Consider the following 11,463-nt stretch of genomic DNA (forward strand, 5'->3'; position numbering starts at 1 on the left):
CCCGTTTGTGTATGAAGATCCATCGAAAATTCATGCTCGATTGACGGAAATTCCAAAAGGTCCGACCGAGACCATCTTAGATTTTCTTCCCACTCGCAGCCTCCCCATCGACAGTGTTGACAGGTTACGGCGTCTGACATCTCAACATTTCTGGTCGATAGTAGTAAATATGGGCGGTCCCCACAGCATATGCGATGTAAATGTTTCCAAGGTGACATTTCCGGGTACAGCTACTAACAGCCGCACAACCTGACCACAGGCAGTTCCCGCTCTTTATTGAATTTCTCCCAGGTACGTGTCGAGAGTAAACATAGGTGGTAAGGGGACATTCGTCCTCGGTGGTCCTGGGGTGCCGTCTTCGGCTGCGTCTTGACTTCTCGCCTGACTAGTCTGTCGAGTTCTGGTCGGTAAGCTTCTTGGCCTAGTCCAGTCTTCGCCAAACCCTGCGGAGCTTGCTGATGCAGGGGTCGACTCCCGAGTAGAGTGCTTCGTGCCAGACGAGCTCAACGGGCTACGTTGGATTTCTTCACCAGCTTCCATCAGGCGAGGGTTCTGTTGCATCCGTTGGTGATCGCTCAGCGCTTCTCGCCAACTTGTCCCCCACGCATGCTTCAATGGTTCGTACCACAAAAACTGCTGCATGGCACGGCTCATGGCAGACCACGATCTAGCTTCGGGGAACTTCTCGAAGAATGTCTGGCACAGCCACAAGCTCTCGTGGCTCAAGTCGTGGTCCAATTTCCATGAGGCGATCACAATCATCCACATCCAAATCAGACAAGCCCTCTCGGAAGGAGTATCCCAAGGAGTGAACTTAAGAGATCTGGTTAGCTCTTGACGGGCCCCGCGATATGGTGTGATTTTCGCCGATACGCCAGCAGGACTGTGGATATCGAAGCAGAAAAGGATGATGGCAAGACAGATGTTCTTTTCCAGGCTGTGCTCCGTAGAAGCTGACGCGTGGAGGCACGAGCAGGTGTCGAAGATGTCTTGGTAATCTTGGCCATCTGGAATCGGATCATTGATTAGCGGAAGATGTAGGTTGTTTGCCTTGGCCCGAGCGAAGCGATTCACTCTAGACAATATGTCGACAACATCCACACCAAGTGTCCCTTGATATGCGAGTGCTCTGAACCCTTCGGGAAGCGTGCCAATCAGTGCCAGCATGTCGGGGTCAAACGGATGCTGAGGGTAGATCCTGTTTTTCTTCCGTTTGGCCAACGGGAATATAGACTTTCCCCCGGTTTCCAGCATCCAGAAATAATCGAATTGGATCAAATAGGCCTTGACCAATCCACGACAGCCAAGTCTATCCAGCCCACCCTTTTGAGCCACCACTAGCGCCAAGCCGTTGCGGTGTGCAATATTGTCACTTCCATCAAGGACGTCGAGCGCCGCTAGTGCCAGTACCGTCATCAACGTGGCATCGTCCGGAGGTCCTTCGTGGTTGAGAAGATGATCGTGTAAGATGGAGACCGCCATGCGTCTATGAAAGTCAACTTCCTGGGAAAACGGCAAGAGCGGATTCTGGCGCTTCTCCAGATACGCCTGGGACAGTGCAACAGCGCCATGGAAAGCGCTTTCATGCTTGAGGACTAGTGGGAATACCCACGTCATCATCGGGTTGACAGTGTTCATGGCCATCAGGAGTGGCTCATGTAATGGACTCAAAACCTGCGTGTAGTAGTCGAGAGCCTTTCTCACACAAGGAGTGTGTTTGCCTGGCAGGGCGTCAAACGGATCCGTGCGAATACCGTTAAAGTTCATCTCCGAGGGGGAAGGTGTTTGTGAGAATGGGAGAGTCTGAGGTGTCGCTGGAGAATGCGTAGACGGTCTCGTTGGCCGGCGCCGTACCAAGCCAACCTCACTGCCCTCTCTACCTTCTCCGGCGACTTCCTTGGCACCCACGGGAGATCGTTGTGGGAGTGCATAGCGTGGCTGCTTTTGCTGACGCACCGAGGTTCTGTATTTGCTGGAGATGTGAGATTTGACGGCGCGTCGATGAGATGCACTATGGTTTGGAGTGTTTTGATAATCTACAAATGTGTAGCTGTTGGCAGCACTGTCATTTGAGTTCGCCATTTGATAAATCCGGTAATTGTGGTCATGCTTTCGCTAAGCTGCTGAGTCATTGACAAAAGGTCCAAGGCCGTCGAGGCCTACGAGAAAGTGATTGGAGATGGCCAGCAGCGACGACAGATGAGAATAACGCAACGTGGTGTGACCAATTAAAACTCAAGTCAAGCGCAATGATGTCCTCCACCGGCCAGCTATCAATTCATCCAAGTCAAAGAACGAAATGGCATTGGGTAGGCCGTCGACAAGGAGAAGTTGGCCGGCCGTTTAAATTGTCGTCTGTGGTGCCATGGCGGTATGCGCAAGGTTCAAGTGTCAATCGTAAGCGGCTGACAGCTCCCCCGCAGTCATCAAGTCGAAACAAGAGATTCTGGTATCGCCGTTGATCAGAGAACTAAGATTGATTGGCGAGCGGTGAGCCGAGTTCGCGGGAAGGCTGGGATGGAGCGAGGAGCGGCACAGGTTGCAGGGTGAATCCAAGGCAGACAGGGTGACTGAGGAGGTGGAAGTTAACTCGTCAGTAGCTGAATGCGGTAGAGAACGCCAAGGCACTAGGCGCCGGCTATCGGGCCAAACAGAGGGGCCGCCATCCGAATATGGAATAGACCCATGCTAACAGTAATCACTGGTGCTGCCGCCAACACCGAGCAGTTGTTTCTTGGGTTTTCTTGAAGCCAGGGCCCGGGGGTTTGCTGCAGGGACCGATGACTCTTCGGGTCCTGTTTCCACTCGCCTTCTCCTGCGTATGGACATGGCGAGTCTAGTGCACATCAGCCGCTAGAGTGGTGGAGGGCTGCGGGGTGAGGCCGTGGACTGGAAAGGAAGGTGGATGAAAAGTCCCTCCGAAGACGGGCGGATGCCAAGGCATTAGGCACGTGCGGGTCACGTGCCAGCTACCTGCGGCAGGCGCGGAGGGCAGCCGAGGAGCCTGGCATCTATCTGTTCTGCTGCATCAGTCCATAGTCCATAAAGAATATCAACAAATGTTCCATCCGATCCACACCAAGCCCATTCGCCTGTTGGATTGAACTGGGGGTTTTCCCTGAGCCTGGCATATCCAAAGAGATCTCCGCGGGACTGAGCACGATGCATCGCGCCTTGAGTGATGAATTGATGGATTTTCAGTACGAACGAGAACTAGGGGTGTGAGCATGCGGCAGCGAGTTGAGGGCGAAGCCGGGCACATAACCGGAATAGGACTAGTGCATCATTGCCTGGCACTAGTCACATTTGTCATGTTGGGATCCCGACACGATGTGCTCCCATATTTGTACGATGCTGCTATATTTCACGATACTGCTATACGCCGTGATGATGCCGTTTTTCACGATGCCGCCACATTTCACGATGCTGCCTCCCTCCGAGCCAAGGCTTTGGTCTTCCACGAATTTTGCACTGTGTTGTGTGAGATTGCAGAAGAGTACCTTCCGGCACCAGGGTCATTTGGGCTCTCAGCCACTCCATGCAATGCCGAATTTGGTAAGCGGCAGACTAACCTGATCGGGGTATTCGGACGACATTGCCGATTGGCTGGTGTTGCTGCTCTCCACCGGAGATGTTGGTTGAGCCTATCACGTTTGATGGGCTATTATCCGGTGTACCCTTTTGAGCCAACACTTCTCGTGCCCTGTTGCCGCCGATCGACAATCAATAATCCGATCAAAGAAATGGGTCGGAAAAGCTTAATCAGTTGCAACAAGGGCCGTTGTTGCACGGGGTCGGACCTCTGACATAAGACCCCTTAACGTAATCCTGCGTACATGTGAACGGTTTTCAGAGTTCAAAAAGATACTTCCGTCCATGAAGTGTATTCTGACATCTCCTCAGAGTCCTCACATTCTCAGAAGCCAGATTGTTTGAATCATCGCTTCTCTACTCAGGTCGGTAGCGACCTTCAAGACACGGACAAGTACTAGAGATGGAATTCTCATTTAGCCTCGACCAAACAAGGGCCACGGCTCCAGACAGCTCGTATTTCGCCCTCAAGCCACCATCGGATTCATCATCAAGTTCACCCGATGTATGTACTACTTCCCAATCTCCTCCAATGCGGGATCACGGATTGGCTCACCTTTGGCCATCTAGAGCATGGCAAATCCCTTGCTGAGCGTGAACTCCTCGTCGCCCGGATTCGAGCCGACACATCAAACTTGGGACGCGGTTGATTTCAGCCTCTTCGAATCGTTTACCGACTACGGCAATCTCTCCCTGAGTCCGGCACACGGCCAGCCGTCCACAGGCCCGGACAACAGCCAGCAGCCGACTTCGAAAGCCAGGCGGCGAGCGCAGAACCGAGCGTCACAGCGGGCATTTCGCGAGCGCAAGGACAGACACGTCAAGGGGTTAGAGTACCAGCTTGAAACACTCAACGAAAAGCACCAGGATCTCCTCACTTCTTACTCCAAGCAGGCCGACAATATCGCGCGGCTCTATAATCGCATTACGGACCTCCAGGACCAGATCAGGAAAGCCAAGGTGACCAATGACCACGGTGTAGTCAGCCAGTCGACGAACAGCAACCCAACGCCCGATTGCTTTGACGCCTTCACTTTCGGTGGCAATCCAGGTTCGATGTTTTTCAGTGCAGACGAGTTCAACTCGGATGAGATCGGCCAGGAAGATTCTCTGACGCCGAAGGCCAGCGGAAGTGCGGGGCTGCCTCTGTTTGAAGACCTGCTGCGACTGTGACGAGGGAGGATTTCCATTTTGGCATGCCTTTGGGCGCTGAGTTCGAGTTGATTTCCACGCAGAATACTCATAATGCAACCGGCCGCTTCCATTGATACGGCGGCGTTCAGGCTCAGCTGCCGCTGACGCAACGGTATGATTCAAGGGCTGATTGGCTTATTGTTGGTCGACGGGATAGCGAATTACAAGGGAGACGATGAACCACACACACTTTTGTTTATTGAGTCGGAAACAATGCACGTTGATGAGTCAGACCTGATCACAAAGGCAGATGGCTGGATATTGTCTATTGCCACGTCTGCGATGTAATCTAAGACGGAGTATGCATATGTTTAGACGGCTAGCACCAATACCACTCTATGTGAATCACTTCACTCCTTCTAGATGGTAAGATAACTGTACCAGCAGACAGGCAACTTGGAGCTCTTGGCGAGGACATCCTTTCCTCCGCGGGGCGAGACAGGCCACTATACCACAGCTGGTATCATTCATAGCTTAGCAAGGACTGCTTGCGCACCGGACACCTGTTGATAGAGAATAGTCAGCAAGCAGGGTACACTTGGCAACGCGTGGCGTGTCCGATGAAATAGGAAGGCGGAGTATTGTAGCAGTGTCCACCAAGCTAGTAGGCGGTTGAAAGGAACTTTCCACAGGGTACTTATGCAAAGTCATCTCGTTCCGGAAACCGCGCGGACACATTACATAACACAGCAACGCGCGGGATCTGCGTAGGGGGTGGCACTCACTGTAACATCTCGTCCTGGCTCCTTTTCGGCATAGACGACCTTGCCGTGGTCAATGACGACAGCATATCTGGCGGTGCGCTCGCCTAGGTTCCAGCCGATCGATTTCGAGAACTTGGCGTCGGGGTCGCTTAGGAAGAGCTATAGAGAGAGATATGTTAGTCAGCTCAGCCCAGCACGTTCCGGCACTGTTTTCTGCGCAATGGCCCCTTTTCCTTGCAGTAGACTGGGTGCGGTGTGATTGATAATGCCTGTGACGGTCTTGTGCGTGTAGGGTACTCACAATATCTTGCTCGCGGTTCTTGACTCCATTGGCCTTGCTCCACGCATCCATGACAAACGCGTCATTGTATGCCAGGACAGCCACAATGTCGACTTGTTTGCCCTTGATCTTCTCCAAGTTCTCAATGTATCCGGGAAGGTGTCGCACTGAGCATCCGGGAGTGAAGGCCCCCGGCACGGAGAAGAGGACGACCTTCTTCTCCTTCCATTCCTTCGACGCGGCGTAGTTTTGTGGAATGCCACAGGCGGTGATCGCTGCGCTCTCTTCCGTGTAAGGCACGTATCTAAATATCGAAACTTCTCAGTACATCTTTTTCCGTTGCCGTGGGCGGGTCGCGGGGGGAGGGCTTGAAAGGGCGTCGGTGCTTACGAGAAGACAACGTCGTCGGGGAAGCTATCCCCTGGCTTGAGACCGGACATGGTGGTGAGTGCGAGGGTACGAGTAGGGAGATGACGGGTTTGTTTGTACAGGTACGAGGGACGGAATTGAAAAGTCTACTAGGTAGGAGGTACTTGAGAGGTGCTTGAAGACCCTCGGTGAATAGCTACGAGGAACGAGACTCGTAATGAAGAGGAAAACGTCGGACCGGTGCGGTACCCAGGTACTGAGGATTTCAAACTGCGATTGCGAATTCGACTAACTGCGTCTCTCGACCCCACGCATGTTTACTAACTTCAAAGGAGGGGCAGCACCCAGGAGACCCTGAGACCCTGACGGATTATCTTATCTGATCCGAGGCATTCTCTCATCCAAGGTACCTCGCACTCGTACTCGTACGGAGTATATACACGCCGCTTTTTGCCCTTTTGCCCCGCCGCTTTTTCGAAGGAAAGTTTGATTTTCACACTTCCAGTGTTTTCGGAATGTCTTGGTTTCCGCTTTTCACCTCCTTGATGCGTAACCCTCCACTGACCGTACAAGTCGACCCCGGGGTCGCGTCAGATCGCCTCGCCTTGCATCTCGCTACTTTACTCACAGCGTCTGAATACAGCAAGACATTCCTCCCCTCCTACTTGCCAGGGTACGTTTAGGCTCATCGATTAAACCCAGGAGAGCTAGTCTTGCCGCTTTTCTCCTGCTTCGAACGGCGAGATGAGAATCAAAAGCCCACGGGCTTGTTCATTGGTGAAGACGGGTGTCGAAGCATACGTCCACCAATGGCAGCGTTAGTTCCGGCGGATCGAGTCGGCATGGGAGGTAGGTTAGGTAGATTTAATCAATTTTCCCCCGTGATGCGCAACAATAGACCAGAGGTTTACATGGTGCGTGTGTCATGGCTTCGTGATGTATAAAAGGCTGGCGAAGTAAGAAATTCTCAAGTCGCCTTCTTTCTCTGTAAGGACTTTTTTTCCCTCCCATCTTGAGCATAGGTAATCATCTCATTTCTATACGATTCACATACCTCGGCAGCTTGCCTCACCGGCCTCTTTGTCACATATACCTAGCAAAGTCACCCTTTTATTCAACCGTAAGGTCCTTGCGAGAAAAACAACATTTCTGGCTCTCTATATACACCTCTACAAGATGGCCTCTCTCAAACCTCCATTCACCCTCGCGACAGCCAGGGAAAAGGTCAAATTCGCCCAAAACATGTGGAACAGCTGTAACCCCAAGCAAGTCTCCAACGGCTACACGGCCAACTGCGTCTGGCGCAACCGGGACCAATTCTTCGTGGGCACCGAGAAGATCGTCGAGTTCCTGACGAAGAAATGGGAGAAGGAAGCCAGTTATCGCCTGCGAAAGGAACTGTTTGCCTTCACCGACGACAAGATCGCCGTCCAGTTCTGGTACGAGTATCAAGACCGGCACGACGGGATGAAGTGGAAGAGGACCTACGGCCTCGAGGACTGGACTTTTGACCGGGAGACGGGCAAGATGAGGAAGCGCCAGATGAGTGCCAACGACATTCTTCTGGGCCGGGATGGCGACGGCGTGGCCGTGCCCGACGAAGGGATTCAAGGACGATGGTATGTTGACGGCGTTGATGTTGATGACGAGAGTGTGACGCAAAAGATCACCGAGGCTCATTGGTAATTTCGAACGCAAAAGTCTGGCCAACCCGTTTACTTGGATACTGCCTATTAGGTACTTATGAGACAGGGCGAGGAATAATTCGGTACTTAGGCACAACATGTTTCATTTTGTATTAACCACCGATGGCACCAGGGCCATAAACCACAATATAAATACATCAGTAAGGATCGTCAGGTCGTTATATCACGTCGCTAAATACATTATTGTCTCATCAGCGCCCTACAGGCGTTCTTCAGTCCGAGGCAGGTGTCTCGTTCATAGTTCAGGAGATTCAGCAATAAAGAATGAAACATGTCTTGGCTCCTCTTCCTCGACGAAAGGTGCCAGTCTGGCCTTAAACTCTTCCAGGTCCATGTTGTCCTCAGCAACGGAGGGGCCTCCAGGGGTCTTGGGAGGGATCAGCACAACAGGAACCACGTGAATGACGCCATCAGCAGCAATTCCATCCAGCACGCTTACTCGGGTAAAACCGTTGATCTTCACGGTAATGAGTCGACCATATCGTGCAATGTCGATGCTCAAGCTCTTACCCTCGAGGCCAGTAGGCAAGTCGACATGGACAAAGCCTTTTGGAACCCTGTGGTGTGGAGGGTGGGACTCGGAATCAAGCTTGTAAATAGCATCGGAATACAGCGTGATATCGTCAGCTGCATGGTAGAGCAAGAGAGCCTTGAGGTACTTCAGACCGAACCTGCTGAACAAGAAAGCATTGACCTTTGGTCCGAGTCGCTTGAAAGCCAAGTTGGACGGTGCGAACAAAGTACCACCCTTATGGCTTGAGGTATCATTGAAGGCGGAGTACAACCCAGTCTTCTCCAGAGCAAGATCGAGGGTGCTGAACTCGCCCGGAAGGGCAGACAGGATGTCAACGGTCTTTGGAGGTGGCAGAAGGAAGCTGTCGAGGCCATGGATGACGCCATTGGTTCCAAAGATGTCGATTGCGACCACACGGGCATAGAAGTTGAGTGTCAAACCTCTCAATGACACCTGGGTGGAAATCCGTTGCGGGACGTCGCCAATGTATTCAGCTTGGAGGGCGGTCGGAATGGTACGGCTGACCAGAACACGACCCGCAGGGTAGAACTCCTCCGAAATGTGGTACGTCAACAGCTTCTTCAGGAATTCCTTAGGTGGCTTTGCATGTTTCGGGATCTTCTCAAAGGCATGATCTGTAGGCGCAAAGAGCGTGTAGTTTGCCTTGGTTCCGTTGAGGAGCTCAACCAGATCCGGAAACTCATCGATTACTGCTGCAAGCTTCGTGGTATACTTGCTCTTGGAGATCAACTGATACACAGTCTCATTGGGTGGGCCATGATGAGGGTGGTGTGGCTTCTTGGGCTTCTTGGGCTTCTTGCCCGGCTTGCCGGGACCACGGTGAGGAGGCCCATGGGGCGGAGGATGTTCAAGCAGGTCGAGGTCCAGGTCATGCTCGGCACTGTCCAACCAAGCGTCGCCTGCGAATGCATTTTCAAACCTTTCGCTGTATTTGACGGCTGCAGCTTCTGTGGACTCTACCACCTCTTCAAACTTGTGCTTTGCGCAGTGTGCAGCTTTCTGGAATTCGCCCTCAAGGTCCTCCCAAAAGGTCTCTGCCTTGTGAGCCTTGTCCCAAAACGGATGCTCGGGGGCTTGTTCAACTTCCTGATTTTCTAGGGACAGCGATTCAAGGGTGGTTTGGTCTGGGATGACGAAGGCCGAGGCTAAGGCGGCCGTGGAGAGTACCGAAAGAACTCTCATTGTGTAGTAGGTGAGTCGGCCAAGACGAAGTGTTTCTGATGGAGGGAGGCGTTGTTGTAGGAGAGGGAGAGGAGAGGGAGAGGAGAGGGAGAGGAGAGGGAGAGGAGAGGGATAGGAGAGGATAGAAGAGAGTACCTGGGTCGGGTTGAGCAGGCAGAAGTGAAACAGATGATGCGTACGACTACCATGCACGGCGACGGACAGAGTCTATGACATGTTCCGCACCTGTGTAGAGCCGATGTATTACGCGGCGCCGCAGTTGAAGCACGCAAGGTCGCAGAGCATTGGAGCGGGGGAGCGACCGGTCTCACTAGTCGTCTTGGGGTATCGCCCGTACTCGTATCGCTATCGATGATTGTGCGGTTCTGTAGCTACGACAACTGCCTCACCACAGCTACCGCAAGCTACTGCAAGCCACCGCCGCTATCGCCCCTTATCGGTTTGTCTGTGCTCCAGCCTGCGCCCAACAGCCACTTGCTCCACTGCACCTAAATCTGTCGATTGCCTCTACCAAGACGCCTCGCAGTTACGCCATTGATTCAGAAGATTCAACTCTTGACCGTACTCTTGACAGGTCTTTCTCTATGATTTCACCATGCTGTGCCGTCAACTCTTCCACGCCCCAGTTCGCCCAGATGGGCCGTTCTCTCAAAAGACAAGCCTCACTTACAGGATAGACAGAAATAAGCTGCTAAATCCACTCGGGGTCATGTCAGGCGTATTTCTCACTTCCAACAGGCTACACAAACCTGAATTGGTAGATACGGTCTTGCTGACTCCTCCGTTTCCTGAGAAGAACGCCGTATTGTTGTCGTACCAACCTGGATGATGTTGATCCATACTAGAAGCAATTCCGTCTGAATGGTCTCCAGAGCCTTAGGAAATGGCCAGCTTGGAAGCAGAGTATCCAGTATTCTCAGTGTTGTGGCCTTCCCGACCACCGTGATGAGCAAGGAGACTCGACAAGCTGACCACGAGTCAGTTGGGTTCTTGCGTGGCGTATGAACTCGACGACTGTGAGAAAGCCCCTGTTGAAACAATATCAACTCGTCCACAGTCGGGATAAATGTCTCGAAGTGTATGGCGCATACGACCCTAGATCTGAGCTGTCATCTTTTTCGTATCAACCTTCCGCCTCCATATATGGAAAAAGTCAGCTAAGGGCTCGACGCAGATTGAGGGAGCCATGTGTGATGCTAGGGCTGTTGCGGACAGCGCCCCCTTTCTCTGCATGCAGTAGTTCGCACCTTCACAGAATTGAACCTGCGCGGCTGTGAGAGGAGGTGATGAGGCAATGCGGTGGGAATGGTGCCTGCCACGATTGAAGTCTGTCTTGTCTCGACATTAGCGCCCCTGGAGACTTCCGGGTTCCGACTTTTCAGCTTCTTTGCCCAACTCAAGATACGTGCAGATTAGCACGGCGGAGAGGCGTCGTCTGCTCTGAGTCGTTCTTTTTGGATTTCCATGCTTCTTTTTGGTGGCGATTGGTTCTTGGCTTACCTAACGAACATTCCGCACTGCCCAACGCGACAGCATTCCTCAGTGACCCGACTATAGTCAGAATCGAAAGACAAGTACCTGGATTGGGAAACAACACACATACGCCAGAACTTATTCCGCCCAGATTTAGCAACACATGTCATACGAAGAAAGGGCGGCTGGCAAGGCAGAGGCACAAAGAGCAGTGTGGTGAATGTGAATGCTGTTGATTCGCAGAGGTGACCGACTTGGGTGCAGATACGGCGGAAAAAAGATCTCCCAAGATTGTTTTGCTTCTCATCACTTGTACACGTTCTTTCACCCTCGGGACCGTTGGTCTGCTTTTGCAGCGTCTGCATCAAAGGCGTCCACAGGTAAAATTCCTTTGGGTGAATCACTGTTTACACTTATCATTAACGTAAA

General features: G+C 52.4%; 5 protein-coding genes across 5 annotated transcripts; 2 read left to right on the forward strand and 3 right to left on the reverse strand.

The window, feature by feature from the left end:
• Positions 1-273: 273 nt before the first annotated feature.
• On the reverse strand, positions 274-2,082 carry PV08_01127 (uncharacterized protein; the record flags this gene model as incomplete). Its single annotated transcript, XM_016375492.1, has 1 exon — positions 274-2,082. The coding sequence occupies one exon, from the start codon at positions 2,080-2,082 to the stop codon at positions 274-276; it is 1,809 nt and encodes a 602-aa protein (XP_016240768.1).
• A 2,082-nt stretch (positions 2,083-4,164) lies between these two features.
• On the forward strand, positions 4,165-4,764 carry PV08_01128 (uncharacterized protein; the record flags this gene model as incomplete). The annotated part of the gene is made up of 1 exon (XM_016375493.1): positions 4,165-4,764. One exon carries the CDS (start codon positions 4,165-4,167, stop codon positions 4,762-4,764), a length of 600 nt encoding a protein of 199 aa, XP_016240769.1.
• A 698-nt stretch (positions 4,765-5,462) lies between these two features.
• PV08_01129 (uncharacterized protein) lies at positions 5,463-6,209 on the reverse strand (the record flags this gene model as incomplete). The annotated part of the gene is made up of 3 exons (XM_016375494.1): positions 5,463-5,648; positions 5,791-6,073; positions 6,160-6,209. 3 exons carry the CDS (start codon positions 6,207-6,209, stop codon positions 5,463-5,465), a joined length of 519 nt encoding a protein of 172 aa, XP_016240770.1.
• A 1,105-nt stretch (positions 6,210-7,314) lies between these two features.
• On the forward strand, positions 7,315-7,824 carry PV08_01130 (uncharacterized protein; the record flags this gene model as incomplete). Its single annotated transcript, XM_016375495.1, has 1 exon — positions 7,315-7,824. One exon carries the CDS (start codon positions 7,315-7,317, stop codon positions 7,822-7,824), a length of 510 nt encoding a protein of 169 aa, XP_016240771.1.
• Positions 7,825-8,079: 255 nt separating this feature from the next.
• Positions 8,080-9,561, reverse strand: PV08_01131 (uncharacterized protein; the record flags this gene model as incomplete). The annotated part of the gene is made up of 1 exon (XM_016375496.1): positions 8,080-9,561. The coding sequence occupies one exon, from the start codon at positions 9,559-9,561 to the stop codon at positions 8,080-8,082; it is 1,482 nt and encodes a 493-aa protein (XP_016240772.1).
• Between the last annotated feature and the right edge of the window lie 1,902 nt (positions 9,562-11,463).

The sequence above is a fragment of the Exophiala spinifera genome, assembly GCF_000836115.1.
Source record: "Exophiala spinifera strain CBS 89968 unplaced genomic scaffold supercont1.1, whole genome shotgun sequence".
NCBI classification, from domain to species: Eukaryota; Fungi; Ascomycota; class Eurotiomycetes; order Chaetothyriales; family Herpotrichiellaceae; genus Exophiala; species Exophiala spinifera.